At 37.0% G+C, this 19,520-nt stretch overlaps 1 protein-coding gene across 2 annotated transcripts in view; it reads left to right on the forward strand.

Annotated features, from left to right (window-relative positions):
* The window catches only part of MAN1A1 (mannosidase alpha class 1A member 1), a 151,483-nt gene that overhangs the window by 113,724 nt on the left and 18,239 nt on the right, over positions 1-19,520 (forward strand). For both annotated transcript variants that reach the window (XM_074368421.1, XM_074368422.1), the window contains exons 7-9: positions 8,976-9,099; positions 11,071-11,164; positions 18,985-19,100. In XM_074368421.1, coding sequence (XP_074224522.1) covers positions 8,976-9,099; positions 11,071-11,164; positions 18,985-19,100 — 334 coding nt within the window. The remainder of the gene's footprint in view (positions 1-8,975; positions 9,100-11,070; positions 11,165-18,984; positions 19,101-19,520) is intronic.

Genomic DNA, 19,520 nt, shown 5'->3' on the forward strand with positions numbered 1-19,520 from the left:
AAATTTCCCCAAAACTACATTTTTTGTGTTAGCACTCACTTATCTGAGTATTTCCTTAAAGGTAAGATAAGAATGATTGTATGGTCTCAAAATACTGTACTGACTATTCACTTCTGCATTTTACAGAGCTAACACACATTCAATAAAAAGTTTTTAAAGTTCGTTATGTTTGTCGACACTCAAATTTTAAATATTCTATTAGGAAATAGGTAGTTTTACTATCAAAGTTCCACCAACCATTTACTTAGTATTTTGAAACATTTTTTGAATGGACAGATTAGCATTAGGAGTCTACCAGAAGTTTAGACGTTGTAAACTATTTGTTTTGATTATTCTTACTTTGTGAAAGTTGCTTGGAGTTTAGTTACATTTTTCAGTATTTTTCCATGTGATATAAAGAATCTTAATTACTAAAAGTATCTAAACATGTAAGTTAAAGGTAAACATAAATTAAAAGTGTCAATAAATGTAAAATATTTTAACTATAAGTTAAAACCCTTGCTTAGACTACTTCCTGAATTTTATAGGAAAAAAAATGAATTACAGAATTGTTAGAAATGGATTTGTTGCTGAAATATACAAATGTTCCAATCGTCTAGTTATGGCACCTACTATATGAATATCTTTCTGCAGAAAGAAACAGAATTCTATCTCCACCTTTAGATCTTATTCTCCAGTTACGGGGATGAATTTAAGCATGTAGAAAGTTAAATAACAGAGAAGACGTCACAAGGCAGCATATAGCTAATTATACGCAGATGATCCTTTAGCACTGACTGTTTTATATAAGGATGTCACTGACAGCCAAAACAGAACAGATGCTGATTTCATCATAATAGTTCATATTCTGTTGAGGACACCTGTCTTTATTGTTGAGTTTTCCTCAATGATTTATTTTTCCTCTTTATTCTTTATTTTCCATTGTCCTCTTTATTCTTTTGTCATGATTTTTGCTAATCTTTATGTTTTTAAAACCTTAGTTGCCACACTGTTTTATAACACAGCTTCCCACAGCCTCTGAACCATACGTTGTAGGCAGAAGGCAGGGAAATGAGAATGCAATAGCTTGGTAGCTTTATTCTCCAGCATCTGTTCCAAGTATTCCCTGAATCTGTTTGTTCTTCCCACAAGCTATGCACACATTTTTGTTTGTGTAATGCCTATTATATAAAAATTCAAAACTAAGGAAAGTTACCATTTTAAATTATAAGGTGGTTTAATTAACTGTGGTAGTTTCTTTTGGTTGCTTAGATTTCCATTAGATAGTAAGAGAAATATTTGAATTTGCATAATACAGCTTAAAAGAACACACTAATTATTAGCTGTGATTACCCAGATATCATCTGTTTTCTTGAACTTTCTTGCTTATTTATCATTAGAAATTTGAATAGCATTTGTAGCATTAAGCTATATTTTCCCCCTACAGGTTCCATAATTTTGCATTTATTTTACTGATCTTGCCTTAAAAACAATTTGTTACCCACCGTGAATTATAGTAATAGCTAATTTATTAAGCATTAGAGAATGAATCTTTCCCAGTTACTCCCAAGTAGTTTAATACCTGGAAAAAACCTCCCTACAGTCAGGATCTACTGAACTTGGTAATGAGATAGAGGGAGAGTGCTTTATATTCAGGTGAGATGAAATTCATTTTCTTTTATAAAAATTGAATTAGACTCACTTGAGTTTTTCACTAAAGACCTCAGAGGAATGGCCCTAGGAAGAACAGAAATGGTTCTCTAAGAATTGTTTTACCTATACTCAAGTGACTGCACAAAAATTGTGTTGAGTTGCAACTGATACCCCAAATCTCCACATTTCAGAGCAGGCCATCTTGACCATTAAAAACCTCAGCATGCATTTTATAGCGTTTGATGTTTGCTTTGCACAGCGCCTGGCACTTAGGAAGCACTCAGTAAATTATGGTTGACTGATTGGCTCAGTCTTACTTGCTGAGTTTGGCAAGATGTTCCCCCAAAGTGCTTATTTTTTTAAACTGTTGAACAAAATCATTTAATATTATCCTTTTATACCTCAGAATTTCTGCCAAAAACTAACATTAGTTTTGGCATAATTGATAGTGACCTGTTCTTTCCAATAGTGATTCTCCATAGCTTCAACTGTATCTTAAGGTCACTGGTGCCAGACTTTTCACATTCATGGACAGAGTAGAATTTCCCCAGTTAGTGAAACACTGTCCCTAGGTTGCCAGTGTTTCTATTTGATCAAAAAAGGATACCCCTCCTCCTAAAAACCCTCAAAACAAAAACTACCTACTGTCACTATTTCATTTAAAAAGATAAGCTTAACATCACAAAAAATAGGGAAGGTGTAAATTCAGGATAAAGGCAATCATTTAAATAGAGTACATTTTAGCCTTCATAAAAATTTACCATCCTGTCCTTATTTTCCTCATTTCACCACATCTCAACTCTTAGAAATCACAACCTCAGACCACTTTAAGTTTGTGATAGTAAACTATGTGATCAGCCCAGTGAGAATGTTTTTCTCAGATTGACTTTGAGGGTGTGCATGTGGTGACACTAATGTAGGATTATATTATTTAGATATAAGTTAGGGGTAGGCACCAATAACACAACCCTTTCCTTTTTTTTTTTTTTTTTTAATTGTATTTAAGGAAGCATGTGTTGAGCACTTTTCTTTCTTGGCGGTGCCCTAGACTTTGGGATTACACAGGTGCATAAAGCAGAATCTATGTCCCTGGGGATCTTAGAATCTAGTAGAAGGGAACAATCCTGGCCATGCTGGTTATGAAAATAAACTAGAGTATAGCATTTGGAGAATTAAAAGCCTGGGGTCTGTACTGATTTCAGTTAGCTTGATCCATAGGTGATCGTTAGCTTGACCCATAGGTGATCAATCCATAGATCCATAGAATGAAAGGCAAAGAGATGAATAAACAGCCAAATTTGACTGTAGTCTTGGATCTTAGTAATGTCTTGAAATAATGCTGTGTGTTAAACTCTTACAGTAGTGGAGCAGTTGTATCTAAAATCAAAGGAAGGGAATGTCTGGCAAACCAGTATTAGTGAATTACCATTTCTGAAGATACGGAATATACTATTCTGTTTCATCCTGAAGTTTATTAAAAGTGTCTGGATATAAATCCTTGCTGTAACTTCCCCCTTTCCAATTTTAAAGGACTTAATGTGATGATTTACAGCAAATGAACTTGAGAGATCCCAAGAGTTCTAGAGGCTACCAAATGTGCTGGGATATAATAGGCCTACTTTGTAAAGAGAAATAACTCATTTCTCTTTCTGGACATTTATAACTTCAATACACATTCCCAAATCCATCCTCATTATCAGTTTAGACAATTCAACTAACATCTTCCAACCTGAAATGATGTAGACATTTTTATGTAAAAATAAGTTAGCTTTGATTTAGTAGACATACCACTAAATTATTTTAATGGTAAAAAATTAAAAATGGAAAATAAATTAGCTTTGGTGTCCATCAATAGGAGTATGTTTAAATAAATTAGAATATATACATTCAGTCAAATACTATGCACTCAACACTCAACAACAATGATGACAAACATGATTTGCATGGGAAATGTCAGTAAGAAATGTATATTTAAAACAACAGGTAGAATATAATTTTTTAAGTATGATAAAGTAAATGTGTATGCATGCCCACACGTCCTGAATGCACTGAAATACTTTCTCATTAGTACTGCCTTCTGGTGGTGTTCCCCAACCTAATGATATGATATCCCAGTTTGCCCAGTTACTAGGCAGAAAACTACATTCAGCTTATTCTCAGTCTGTTAAAAGTGGTTAGCAAGGAGCTACTCATACTCAAAGGGTAGCTGTAAAACAGAATTTTAGCATCTTTGGACTCCAGGAGCAAGTTAGTTATGGAATTAAAGAGTATTTCTCATCACCTCAGTCTTTGTAGCATCCCCCCCAGCCTCTCCCCCAATTCAAGAAAGCCAAATACAAGGACAGCAGTAATGAATATGAGAATAAACTAAAATAATAAATATTCAATTTCAATTCTGTGTAAATACCCACAAAATGAAGCAAGATATGGATAATTTTGAAACAATATTTGGGCCCTTGGTTAAAAAATTTAAATGTGAAAATTCTTTGGAGATATAATCCACATATTGCTGTTCAGAAGCAGTAACTATTGGATTACGAATTAATTCAGTCAAATGCCCTTTATTAGCCAGCTTTACCCAGTGAGATAGCTCTCAGGGGAGTAGTTCTCCCCAGTCTAAATTTCAGTGCATGACCTCCCTGTAGAATCTTGATCAGTCATAGAATGCCAGTCCTTGGAATTGTTAGTCCAAGTCTTAATGAGGTCTTAGATTACAAACATGAAAGATCAGCACTGTGCAAACCTCTTCAGGAAGGAAGCATTTGAAATAAGTGAAGCTGAAATTGTTTAACCTCAAAATCAACTAGCTTTAGAGTACAGTTAAAGGAAGCAATCATCGTGAACTTTCCAATTATGTTTTTCCTAATTTGTGCTAAAATCCAAAAAGAATTATTTTTGGATTATCTGCTCTTTTGAATTAAGTATCCCTGTGTGCCCCTTCATTTGTGAATATAAGTAGAGCTTTACCATGATGTATGGAATGTGAGGAATTTTTTTCTTCCAAAATTTGTTAACTCCATAGCCCTAAGGAATAACCTGTATTCTGGACTTTGAACTTGAAGGGAGTTTGTTTACTGATCAGCTAATCAGAAATTACTCAGGCAAGAATCCTCAAGAAATTTCTTTATTGGCCCATTTCCCATTTTGCATGGAAGAACAAGCAGCAAGAAAGAGTAAATTGAAAGTCTACAGCTTATCAAGACTTTAGAACTATTTAATGTTTTGTTTATATATTCACCTGGCAATTTTTTAGAGTTGTTTCAGTTGTTCTATAAATTCTTTATTTGTTAATGTTCCAAATTGTATCTGGGAAGTAACTATGACATATAACTTTAGGTACCTAGATTTCAGATTATTTTGAGGGGATATACCATCAGTCCAGAACAGCCCTCCAGCTACGTGATTCATTATAAGCTCTAGCAAAAGAGTAAGCAGCTCTCCCATGGGATTCAGACGTGGGTAGAATAGCGTCATTAGCACTGTACTTTCCTTCTCTGGCGCTATTAACCATTCCCAGGAGAGAGAAGGAAAACCTGTAACGTCCATTGCTTATCAGAGTTATGAGTTCAGTAAATAATTAGACCTTGTTGCTTTTGAGTGCAGTAGAATGAGGAAGTATATTCCCAGTGCTAATAAACCACATTCAAATTACATTCGCGAAAGCAACAAAATAGTATTCCACGTTTTCAAAAGAATCATAGCAACTCAATTTTCTAAAAGACATGTTTCTAATTGCAGTTGCCATAATCATTTATTTTCTAATGTGATGTTTTATGTTCAAAGAATTATTGCCTTTCTAGAATACTGAAGTTTTACATTAAATTTAAAGTTGAGGCTTATATATTAAACAATACTCCAGTTTAAAATGGAAGAACTGGAGATTAAAGGAAACAGAAATAAATGAAATCAGAATGATACCAAAGTTTGAAGCTCTATTCCAGGATTCTTTGAACCAAACACTTGGCAGCTCCCCAAATCATGTTCATTGCCTTTTTGTGTATACATTTCCATATGCTGAGTCATCATTTTGGCTTAAAATGTAGTCATAACAACAAGATTGGCAGTATTTAAATATTCTCCCCTTTCATGCCTGCCTTATGGAACTTATAGTTTCTGAACACAAACTGTTATCTTATCTTTAAAATATTTCTCTAAAATATTATTAGTGCTTATAAAATAATGATATTTTAAAACAGATAAAGAACATCATGATTGCCTTTAAATGCTGTAATAACAGAACTAAAGTTAAAGACATTTTAAATTCTCTGCTCTCTCAGGTGAAATTTGTTTTGAGCCAGAGGTCTAGAAAGCTTAGCCTTTGGTATCATGGGATGGATGCCCAGGATGCCTTGGTCTGACTCCCAGACCAAGGGAGCAGAATCTTTCTGGACTCAGTTCCTTATATCACAAATCCACCATTTTGGTGTCAAATGCCCACTGTCCTTATATATTATTTTAAAAATTAGAACCATATAAATATGTATATTTCTCAGTAGACTCATAGAATTTAGAAACAAAAAAAAAGGTCTTAGAAAGCATCCTGTAAGTGAGCAAAACTTGGTTCTGACTCAGTGCACATTTGCTGTGCAAGGAGACAGCCCTTTCCCCGACACACACGTACTTTAGCTGTGATGGCCATGGCATGTGCCCCGTGCTCTCCAGGCCAATCTCCATGTCTTTGAAGCTTTGCCTAAGAAGAGGCAGGTGACCTTCTTTAATATCTAGATAAAATGATGCCCTACCTGATTTCCTGAAACCCTTGCCTGACTTACATTTAAGAGCCAGCAGAACTGTTGATCTTATAATTTTACCAGAATACATTAATTCTGTTGGCTCAAAGAATGGTAACCAAAGCCATCGTTTCATAGAAACATACATGTGTTCTAAACCCAGCTTCTTTTTTGTTCACATGACATATCCTTTGCTAGTGCCTTTAGTGTTTTGCTCCCTGTATAGTGATAGAGTGCTGTTTTTCTTCTCATAGGAATTTGTGCAAAGACAAGAAAAAGAGAATGAATATATGTATACATATATATATATGTAAAATCCTTTTTAAATCTTCATTTTTAACATATTGAAAAGTTTTCTGTATATCTCTAGTTTGTTTGTTTTTTTTCCTGACTGACCACATTAATAGCAGAGAACAGATGCCTGGATACAAAAGTAATTTGTATTTTATTTAGTACATCTACTGCATAAGTTTCGCATCTAAGCGTGCCACCACACCCTCTAATATCCTGAACTGAAAAAAAAAAAAAAAAAACCAGCCTCTGAAGATCTGGAAACTGGGCTGTATTCCTTGGCATGCTGTCCTCTCCCTTCTCCAAGATGAAGTCATCATCCCTCTTGCCCTGATATTGTGGCTTTGTTTTTTATAGTTTCTCTAGAACATGGGAATCTGTAGTTTTGCTTAATAGGTTTATTGACTTTGGTCAGTGATGGAATGGTTGGAATAAAAAAATTAATATGTCATGACAGCAAATTAATGACCAATTACTATGTGCGTTTGCCGTATGTTAATACAATTTGAAAGTAGCTGTTCATCCTGTTTGGATGATTGGCTAGTCCTTTTATCTAAGCCAACCGTGAAAATAAAAACTGACTCTCATTCCCAGAAGTTAATAAATGTAAGACAGTTTCTAAAATAAATGCATATGTGGTTTTCAGATCTCTGTCTTTTATTCCTGTTTACTTTTGATTAGGTTTACTATAAATCTATGTTTGGGAATAAAATTTAGATTCTGCTCTAAAAAGAATCAGGGACTGAGAGGAAGGCAGTCTGGACTGTCAGATACCAGTTGTCATCAGTGTTCTCTTTTTCATCAGCGTCCTCAGCAGCCCTGCAGCAGAAGCAGTGACAGAACTAGAAGCTTTTACCTGGAGTTGTGAATGACATAAGGCAAAAACAAAGGGGGTAGAAAACCTGGGGGACAGGGAACACCAATAGCAGTATGTCAGTAGGACCGACTTAGAAAGAAAAAAGTGAGAAATTCACAAGCCTCTGAGTTTGGCTTCAGCTTAACCTGCAGCCTTCTCTCCTGCTACCTTCTCCTTCCCTCCACTCACCAGTATCAGGAGTTACCTCCAGCTCCTGGCTAGCCCTTCTGCTGTGTGTCTCCCCGTGTCCAGATTCTCCCTCTCTCCATTCTTCCTTCACTACTTCTTACTTACCCTGCAAGAATCAACTCAGGACTCTCCTTGAAGAAGCCTTCTGTGATCCCTACCATGTTGGCTTGCATGTCCTGGCTCTAGGTGCTCAGAGAACACTTAACACATTTAACTTGGCACTTGCTATATGTGATTGGAATTATTTATGCTTAGGTCTTTCTCTCCCATTATGCCAGAAGGTCTTTTAAGTAAAGAGCGATTTATTCATTATAAGCATCCTTGTAATCCACTGCCCTACATAAGTCCCTGGCAAATAGTAGGCATACAATAAATGTGAGTCTGAATGAAAACCAAGATGTGGGTTTTCAGCTTTCTTGAAGGGAATTTATTGACCAGGAGTATCATTGACTTTATTCTGTATTTGAATTATCACCTATGTTTGACATTTTAAGTAGCTCTCCACAATAAACTGTACTCAAGGGTATGACCATGTCTCCAAAGCCACTTTCTGTGTCTTTGTGCCTGAGTGTGTTTAGGACTAACTCTTTTTTAAAAGCATTTCACTGGGATGGGCCACAAGGCAGTAATTTTTTAAGCTTATGTCTCTTTGAGATTTGAATTACATAATTTTTTGAAATCCTTGAGCATAGATTAAGTAGGTCACAGGGTACATGAGTGCCTTAGAAAACAAGTAAAATTGTGTGAAGGGAAACATAAGAAAGGAAGTCTAGTAAATGCGGGGAAGGTTTGAAGCAGAGTGGGGTGAGTATGTAACTAGTGAATCTTTGAAATATAGCCAAGAAAAATGTTGTATATAATCAGAGTATCTATAAAAGTCCATAACCTCTTGAGCTGAAATTAATTAAAATGTTGAAAGGCTTTATGTGGGATTTGGAGCATGGTGGGAGTGTTGGGCTCTGATTTTGTTTTATATTCTACTTGGAATGGTTGTACATGTCTATGTGGCACCTGTACCTTCTAATATCTGTTCATCAACGACAAGCACATAACAACTTCTTTCTGACTTAAGTCAAAAGTCATTTTCAATTTGGTGCAGGAGTCAAAGCCTGAAACCAGTAGCCAAGGAAAACAGCACTGGATATTTTAAAATATATGGAGTGTGCGATAAGCTAGTTGCCATTATTCAAAAGCTGTCTCTTTGACTTGTACTGTTTAGAGCTCCAAAAAATGGAATCAGTCTGACCCGTAACCCTTCACTCTCTTCCCTTCCTCAGTGGGATTGGAAGGAACTGGCCCTGGGCCTCGGGAGGCAGCAGCATTTTGGCAGAATTTGGAACTCTGCATTTGGAGTTTATACACTTGAGCTACTTGTCAGGAAACCCCATCTTTGCTGAAAAGGTGAGATTCTCCAATATACTTTGCATTACAAAAAAAAGTACTTGTGAGAAACGATACCCTCCCTGGGGAGATTTAGTAATATGGGATGTGGAAAAGAACCGCTGCGTTTAATGCAGCCCTTTATGAAGTTTGTTGCTGGCAGCATTTCATTTCACCCAACTGTAAACCCCTCTTTTCATGGCACCCATTCTAACTCGGTGCTGGAGGGCCTGGCTTACCTGTCTGACTCTCTACACCTCAAGCAGGTAACTTTACCTCTCTGAATGTTTCCCTTATCTAAAAACATATCATTTGTGTGGACTATATGAGCCATGTATGTGAAAGATTTTTTTAAATCAAAGTGTTTTACGAATGTGAGGTAGCAACTGAATCGATTTCTAATTTTTAGGAAATAATTCCATAGATATTCGAATAAGTTCGTATTCACCCTGCTGCTCTGCCCCTAGCTTTCACCCCCACTTCTCAGCATCGCTTCACAGCAGAATTCCTTGGAAGAGTTGTCTGTGTTTATCTTGTCTTCTTGCCTCTCACTCCCTTGAGCGCTTCCCAGCCGGGCTTTTCTCCCAGCCACCCCATTGAGCACCATGCTGGCAGATCCAGTGATCATTCTCACCTCTCCATCTTCTTCATCCTCTCAGCATTTGACACACTGATCACTTCCTTTTTCATGATGCATTCTCTGCACTTGGCTGGGGACACACAGTACCCGCCTGGTCGCTTCCTTCCTCCCCAGGTGCTCCTTCTCCGTCTCCTCCTTTGGGTCCTCCTCATCACCCCAACCTCTAGACATTGGAAAGCCCTAGGACTCAGACCTGGGCCTTTTCTTTTTACATTTACTCTCCACAGTATTTCATCCAGTCTCATGGCTTTACACAACATCTATACACTGCTGACTCCTAATTTGTAATTCCAGTCCCAACCTGTCCCCTGAACTCCAGACTGTGTCTCCAAGTACCTGTTCAGCGTTTCCCCTGAGCAGTCTGTCAGACAGCTCCCACTTAAAATGCCTCGGACTCCATCCCCAGACCTGCTTCTACTCTAGTCTTCACTGTCTGGGGAAATGACACCCCAGTGGCTCAAACCAAAAATCTGGAGATCATCCTGGTTCCTCTCTTTTTGGTAAACCTCAGGTCCAGTCCACCAAGAAATGCTTTGTATCCTGTTACCTGTGCTGCTCCCCTGGCCCAGGGATCCATCATCTCTCACCTGGACAGTGCAGTAGCCATCTGACTCCTGCTTCCTCTCTTACCTCCTCAGTCACAGCCATCCTGTAAAAATACAAGCTTTCAATGGCTTTGCATCATGCTCAGAATAACATAGCCCACATTTTGGTCTGTGAGGCCTGCAAGACATGGGTCCTGGCTACCTCGGTGCTCTCTGACATTCGCTCCTTTGCTTCCTCGCCTCCAGCCTCCGTGGTCTTGCCAAACCCACTCTCTTCTCGGGGCTTTTTTTGTACTTGATCCTCCTCCTGCCCAGGTGCTCTGCCTCCATTGCTCTGCATGACTTGCTCCTTCATTCCGTTAAATTTCTGCTCACTCTCCGAATACCACACCCCCCAGACCACCCCGACTAGCATAGCACAGCCTCACCACCTCTCATCCCTCTCTGTCCCGTTACCCTTTTGTACTTTCCTCACAGCTTTTTGCCATTGGACATACTTGCTTGTTTCTTAGCTGTCTCATCCCACTAGATGCAATTCCAAGGGGGCAATAACTTCGTTTTCCCATCGACATAACCCTAGTTCCTTATATGGTAACTGACTTATGGTAGATCAGTGTGACTATTTTCACTTACTGTTACTGTTTTTGTTAAGCTGCTGGCGGCTGTCTTTGTTCTAATTCTACATCATTTATATCAGCTCTTTTTTTTTTTCTAACGTGGAAAAATGTAATCAAGAAAGAGAGAATATGAATAGCACCAAAATTGTTTTCTTAGATTTTTGTAGTAACTTTTGATTTTCTATTGTAGGTGATGAATATCCGAAGAGTACTGAATAACCTGGAAAAACCACAAGGTCTTTATCCCAACTATCTGAATCCCAGTAGTGGACAGTGGGCTCAATGTAAGTCACAAGTTCAGCATTGTTTTAGCTCTTTCTTTTTGGCACCCAGCACTGTTTTAGTAACAGAAAGAACATCCCAAAAAAGCGATAAATCTTGTTGGAGAATCTTTAGGAATAGGGGAAAGGGAACATGGTTCCTTTAATAAGTAGGCTTCTGTCTTAGGGCAGACTGTATATGTTACCGGGGGAACTAGATCATTTATTTTTCATGTATAACTGTGAGTATGATGGCCTGTACACATTTGAAGCTGTTCTGGTCAGGATAGTGTGCGGACGCTACTGTAACAAACTGGTCATGTAGATGGATGGGGAGATTGTCCCTTTGTGCTGATGACTAGCAGGGCTTGCGCAGAGTAGCTGGATCATTCTGCTTCGTAACGTTTTCTCTTTCTGCTTGGCTACAAGATAAGAGAGGAGCCTGAATCGTTAAGGGTTGGGAAATTGGAAGAGCAACAGGGTACTTTCTTTAGTTAATTTTAAGCCAGCAGATAAAGGCTTCTTGCCAGGAGAGCTACCTTCACCACAGGAGGAAGTATTGTGCTCGAAACCCTCACTTCACGTCCTTAGGGACTTTGACCAGAGGTACAAAGACTCCGAGTAGCTGAAAGCCATGCTGTTGAGCTGACTTGGAAGAACAGTGGTAGATTAAGCAGCAACTGAGAGCAAATGAAGAACACTGAGTGAGATGTTCAGCTGTGCCAAGGGTGTTAGCGATGCCTCAAAATTTTACTCTAACGTGAGTTTTTCTTTATATTTAAGTAGGGTATTCTTAGATGATTATGCCTCACTGTTACTTTAAAAATACTTTTCTTAAAGAATAATTTGGTAGAAAAAAAATTGCACTGCCATCTATGTTTACATGTTGGTGATGTCCATGGAAGGCCTAGCGTTGAGACCGTAAGACCATAATCGAGGTTGTCACTTAACCTATGTGTCGTCTGCAGATCCCTGGATGTCCTTGAGACCTCTCAGGAGATCTACAATATCAAAGCTATATTTTTATAATAGCAATAAGACTTTCTGTCTTCTTCCCTGTGTTGACATTTGCAGTTCTGTTGCAAAAGCAATGGTGGTAAAACTGATGAATCCACAGTAAGAGCTTTGGCAGAGACCAAAGGGTGGTAACACCAGACATGCCTCAGAGACATTGCCGTTTCAGTTCCAGACTGCTGCAATGAATCAAGTATCGAAACAAAGCAAGTCTCACAAGTTTTTTGATTTCCCAGTGCATATAAAAGTTATGTTTACACTATACTATAATCTATAAAGTGTGTAGCATTATGTCTAAAAAAAATGTACGCACATACCTTAATTTAAAAATACTCTATTGCTGAAAAGTGCTAAACATCTTCTGAGCCTTCAGCAAATCATGGTTAACATCAGAGATCACTGATCACAGATCACCATAAAACATCTAATAATAATGAAAAAGTTAGCAATGTTACAAAAATTACCAACATGTGACACAGAGACATGAAGAAAAGCAAATGCTATTAGAAAAATGGCACTGATAGACTTCCTCGATGCAGGGTTGCCACAAACTTTCAATTTGTAAAATTTTGTAAAAAATGTAATATCTGCAGAAGGCAGTAAAACGAGATATGCCTGTCTGTGGTCATATCCTTCACCACAGATAACAGATAACAACAACAAATAGATACCAGTTTCACTCGTGAATGTTCTTAATGAAGCAAAAAAAACCTTATCAATTCCAGTGAATCTAAATCGTTGAGTATACATCATTGTACTATTCTGTGTGATTAAATGGAAAGTACGCTTAAAGCACTTGTGCTGCATGATAAAAAATAGTACTTGCCTCATAGAAAAGCACTTGTGTGGTCGTTTGAGTTGCAAGCTGAGCTAGCTGCATATTGTTTTATGGGTCACCATTTTCAGTTGAAATACTGCAGACAAATTCTGGTTATTCAGACTTGGATAATTGGTAGACATGGTCCCAGAAATGAGCATGTCACTTCAAGGAAAACTGACAGTATCTATGCCAAAGATAAAACTTGAGCTTCTAAATTCTGAATTAGAATTTTTAAAAACTTGCATTTGCCACCATAAGCTTAATGCCTTTCACCAACACTAAAAGACTCTTCTTCTGGGATTGATAGTGGTATTAACAAATATGTTTTTTTGATGTTGTATAATCAAATGTGTCATCATCTGGAAGATCTGTGTAATTCAGTGAACCTTCAATGTTTTCCAAATGACCAATGCCTGCTGTGACAAAATCATATTATGCAAGAAAAAGTACATTCAAAGTGCAAGATAGCCCAGTGGATTTTAATGTAATAGTATAAAAATTTACTGACATGGTTTCTAATTCCACATTGCAACTGTTAAGAAACTTTGACCACTTGTCAAATTTTGTTGTAATACCAAAGAAAAATTATCCATAATTATCTGAAAAAAACTTAAAATACTCTTCCCTTTCCAACTGTATAAATGTGTGAGGCTGAATTTTCTTCCTGTATTTCAGCCAGAACAACAGATAGCAGCAGGTTGAATGTAGAGCACGTATGAAAATCCAATTGTCTTCTAGTACAGTGAACATTAAAGAGATCTTCAAAAATGTAAAACAGTGTCGTTCTCACTGTTTTTGTTTTTTAAAATATAATATACTTTTATGAAAAAAACTATATTAACATAATGGGTATATTGTTACTTTAAATAAACTAACAAAATATTTTAAATTGTTTTAACTTCCAACATGGTAATTATTGATAGATACTACATGAACAATTTCTTTAGGGTTCTTATTCATTTTTAAGAGTGTAAAAGGGTTCTGAGGCTGAAAAGTGTGAGGGCCTCTAGAGTATTTGGGATAAAACAGATCTTGAGTAGCTTTCTAAGTGCAAGGTAACGAGAGAGGATTCCCTACAGGTGTTTTTAGAGTTCCCCTTAGGAAAGATTTCAGAAGTTGAAGAAAAGTTTCTATGATTTACTGTTTTCTTCCTGTGATTTAGGATTTAGAGGTCACTATGAAGAGGGACAAAGGGAGTCAGTTGTTCTGGAACATCCTGGCTTCACCTTCTGGGTCACCAGTATACTATGTATTAGGCCATGCTTCCTGGTACAAAGGGCCCTTTATAGTTGGATTGCTTATGGGCCAGTTTCCTGATGGAAAAACAAATAGGGTTCGTGAGTCCCCGGTCTCTCTTCCCCTACCCCCATCCTGTGCTCCAGCACTTTTTTTTTTTTTTTTTTTTTTTTTTTTGATCAAAGTCTGCTTGGCCATATCCAGGTCATGGCTCGTGCTGTTTTCCTTGTCCTTTTACTGCTCTTCTAACTCTACCACGCGCAGCTTGGTCGCCATTTCTTCCGGGCGGCCTTCTGCAAGATCCTGGTTAGAAATGCTTAGCACCACTCCTCCTCTGCTCACCCCCTACTTCTGCCCTGGCCCAACATTTTGAGTACTTCCCTATCACCACCCTTTTCCTGATGATTCATATACATATCCATCTTCCTAGGGATCTACAACCTCTAGGGACAGTGACTTAGTCATACTTGTTAACCCCAGCAGATAGTACCTTACAGCTAAAGGAGTTTACTTAATTGAATTTTGTGAGCACTCATGCCATCTATCCAATCTGACTCTTTTTGCCTCTGCTTTTAATGATGGTTCTGTTTTTCCTCTTTGAACAGTTTGTCTCCTGCTTCTCAGTTGTGGCTGAGAGGCAGCATCTGGTCCTGGTCACTGATAATATCTTGTGACTGTTGAGGCCAGATGTGGGGCCCCATGTCTATAAACAGAACAATGATCACCCTACTCTGATTAATGTAACAACATTAATATATATATGGTGTTACTAGCATCACTGGGGGATTGCTTTGAGAAGTTCAGACTCAGATGAACTCTACAAAATATTAAAAAGTGAAGCTGTTGAGTATTTCATACTTTCGTCTTGATTCTTTTACTATTTTTTCTCTTTTTAAGTATTAGGTTCCACATATGAGTGATATCATGATATCACTCATATGTGAAATCTTTAAAAAAAAAAAAGAGGACACTAATGAACTTATCTACAAAATAGAAACAGACTCGCAGACATAGTAAACAATCTTACGGTTACTGGTGGGGGAAAGGGGTGGGAAGGGATAAATTTGAGACTTTCCGATTTGCAAATGTTAACCACTATATATAAAAATAGATTAAAAAAACGAATTTTTTCTATATAGCACAGGCAACTATATTCAATATCTTGTAATAACCTTTAATTAAAAAGAATATGAAAACAAATATATGTATATATATGCATGGCTGGAATATTATGTTGTACTCCAGAAATTGACACACTTCAATTTAAAAAAAATTAAATAAACTGTTTTAATTAAAAAATTTTTATAATATTAGGAATCATTTTATGGGACCTATTCCTATTAAAAATAGAAGAATAAATTACCCCCTTTATAGAAGAACATACTATTTGAGTGGCAATGGTACACATTACCTTTAGAGCTTTTGGGAATAAGAACATGATATATGTTCTTTCTAGAAGTAGGCAGTCCTTTCCTGCTGGTAAAACCAGGCGTGTTCTCTCTTACATCCCCTAAGATATTTACATAGGATTTTGTTGCCAACACAAATAGTCATCCAGATATGGGGGAAACTTAGTAAGTGATACGCTAAATTATCAAAATAAAACTTTCTCTTGTTTCTCCTCTACATTCCTTTACTTTGATTCTTTCCAAATATGAAAATTTTATAAGTAAGAAATAAGAAAATAGAAAGTTAACTCGCACTTTGCAACATTAATTAAAACAAGTTTATAAACCCTTTTCCCTTTTTAAAAATCACCAAATGCCCAAATTTGCTTCTTCCTCCATTCTAGAATCATAACCCAAGGGGGAAGAAAATGAAGCTGCATCTGGCTGTTACTTTTCAAGTCTTACTGCTTTAACTCTAAAGGACATGTCTGGATCATGGCCATCATTTCCTATTACCTCATTTGGTCCCTGTTATTTTGACAGTAACTGGACAGTGATTTGCTTTAGCGCGCATCACTTGCGCTTGTCTCGTGCAATCATGTTTACAACAATAGGGCTTATCACTGATGAGATACTGCTTAGTCTGTTTAGTTTGTAAATGTCAGAGGTTTCTTTGTTGATTTATTTAGAAAACTCTAAAGGTCACTTCAAACTACTATTTTAAGAGTCACCCTTACAATTATAAAAATAACAATTTTACATTAAAATTAAGACTATAATTCTGGACTTCCTGCAAAGGCAAATCAAGTATTTAACTACTTAAAAATAAATCCCTTCTAAACTTAATAGGTGTAGTTCCTTACTAAGATTGACTTAAAAGGATTTTGCTTTGTTCATCAATTATTTGCTGAATACTTACTATGGGCAAGATACTTTTTAGGGGCTGATGTGCACTGGGAAACATAATAGGCCTGGTCCCTGCCTTCCTGGGTCATAATTTCATGGAGGAGACAGAAAAAATTTCACCATTTTATGAAAGTACAGGTATGGTAGACTGCGCTATCAGAAAGCATATAATGAGAAAACCTAGGGGGCAGTCAGGGAAAGTCTCTTTGGGGAAACAATATTTGATCCCAAATATGAAATATGAGTAAGAATTATTCAAAGGGGAAAAGGAGTCAGGGAGTGCACTGCAGGCAGAGAGAACAGTGCCTTTAGAATCCCTGAGGTAGGAAGGAGCCTAATGGTTTTGAGAAACCAGAAGAAGGGCCAGATAGCAAGAGAGCAGAGAGCAAGAGGAGCAGGACCAATGGCAGAGAGAAGACTGACATCATTACAGGGCCTCCCAGGTCTCCGAAGACCCAGGATTTGCATCGTTGTCATTGAAGGCTTCAAATAAGGGATGATCCGATCCACACATTAAAAAGGTTGCTCTGGCATTAGTATGGGAATAGACTGGAATGGTACTGCCCTTGGAACTTTGTGTGGTGATGGAAGTGTTTTATGTCTCCCCTCTCAAGGGCAGTAGCCAAAGGACACACGTAGCTATTGAGCTCTAGTATGGCAAAGGAACTGGTTTGTTTTGTTTTGTTTTGTTTTTGTATTTTAACTAGTTTAAATAGCAAAGTGTTGTCACAGTGCAGGAAACCAGATAATTTACCATTGCAGACTCAGGCAGGACATAGTGGTAGCCTGGGCCAGAATCATATTAGCGAGGACAGAGAGGAGTGTGTAGACTCGAGAGAGAGATTAGGGGTAAAATTAGTAGAGTTCGGTAACTCATTGAATATGGGAGTAAGGGAGAAAAGAAGTAAAGATGCCTATCTGATGTCTGACTTGTGCAGTCGGGAGGATGATGCTGCCACTTAGTGAGACAGGGACCAAGGCAGAAGATAAGGTTGAGGAGGAAAAGGTAATGAATTCAGTTTTAACCTGCTCAAGTTTAAGTCCCCATGTCCAAATGGAGTTGTTGGGTGGGTCTCAGGAGAAAATTGTCTTGAGACTTGTGTATAAAAACTGATTTACTTTTGTGTAACTAAGTCAACAAGTAAAGGTTTTATTTTTTATAGATACATGAAATTAGTTTTGAGTTATAAAACTTCAAACACAGATTTCCCAAATAGGACCATCTTATTAATGCTCAAATTCACTATGAGTTCTAGGAATGATATTTCAGATGTCTCTGTGGGTAAATATGCTTCAAAAATAAAAGTATTAATTCAAGCAGTAGGCAAAAGAGTATTTACATTTAGTTACATGTTGGAGAGCAAGTGATTCCAAATTTAAGATCCTGTGTGAGCCAAAGAGTCAGCTGGCACCTACCAATGTTATAATCTCGTTTAGACCCTCTAATGTCAGTTTTCACTTTTAATGAGGGTTACCTATCCTACAAGTTGCAAGATTGTTGGTAATATATATAGTCGATGGCATAATACATGGCAGTGGAGGGGGATTGTAGAATGGAGTACAGGCATCCTTCTGTGTCTGCAGGGGATTAGTTCCAGGACCCCCATGGATACCAAAATTCATGGATGCTCAAATCTTCATGTAAAATACATAGTATTTGCATATAACCTATGCACATCCTCAGGATACTTTAAATCATTTCTAGATTACTTGTAATACCTCATACAATGTAAATACTATGCAAATAGTTGTAAATACAATGTGAATGCCATGTTAGTAGTTGGCCATACATAGCAAATTCAAGTTTTGCTTTTTGGAACTTTGGAATTTTTTTCATGTTTTCAATCCACAGTTGATTGAATGGGGACCTCACAGATATGGAGGGGTGACCTCACAGATGGGGACCTCACAGATATGGAGGGGTGACTGTTTTAGGAAGAAAAACTTCTACTGCCCTGCCCTCTTTCTTACTGGTCTCCCCAAAAGGATTTTGACCCTTCAGATTGTTAAAACTAGAAAACCTACCAAATAATAATAATTACAAGTAGCTGAGGACCTTCTTGTTATATTGCAATCCAGTTGGGTTTTTTTTTTTTAAGATTTGATTATACCCATAGCTTTGACATAGTTTCTGTTATTGAGAATCAAAGCAGTTAAGAATACATTTGAATATATATGATGAAATATTTTAATTTGGTATTTTTACTAAAGAAACAGTTTTGGAAATTGGGTTGATTATTTTTTTTATCTGAATGTTTACAAAACTACATTGGTATTTATTCAGAGTACATCACATTAGTTTATAGCACATCTGTTCATTTCAGAATATCTTTCTGAAGACAAGGGATTTGTTGGAATTTAAATGTAACATTGACTTGCAGTTGACATAGGGTTCTGCATCCTAGTTACTAATGTGATTTTGCTGCATTATCTGAATTGAAGGCTGAATCACTCTAAAATTCATTTCCCTCTCTTTGCAGATCATGTATCTGTTGGAGGACTTGGAGACAGCTTTTATGAATATTTGCTAAAGTCGTGGTTAATGTCAGACAAGACAGATTTAGAAGCTAAGAAGATGTATTTCGATGCTGTTAAGGTAAACCCAGATTTAAATCATCTTTGCCACTCAGTTAACTTATAAGTTGCATATTAATCAAGCTTTAATGAAAAAAAATGGAATACTACCTGAATGGGTTACAAAATATTTCCAGTCAGATAGAAGTTAATGGGTGCTAATATAATTATAGTAATAATAATCATACTTGATATGCTGAGTTCTAATAAGGCAGTTAAAAGTGTTTTTCATGGTTTAAACCTCAGTTAAGATTTACGTATCTGATAAAGAGATATTTTTCTTCATTGAGTATGAGTTTCCTGTTAGAGTCACAATTAAAATTATGGGGAGGAAAAAATCCTGAATTTATATTCTGAATATTGACTAAGTTAGAATTGCCAGATAATACTAACGGCTGCTTCTATTTGAAGTAAACTTATCTCCAGAGATAGATGAATGGCA

The sequence above is a fragment of the Camelus bactrianus genome, chromosome 8 (genome assembly GCF_048773025.1).
Source record: "Camelus bactrianus isolate YW-2024 breed Bactrian camel chromosome 8, ASM4877302v1, whole genome shotgun sequence".
NCBI lineage: Eukaryota > Metazoa > Chordata > Mammalia > Artiodactyla > Camelidae > Camelus > Camelus bactrianus.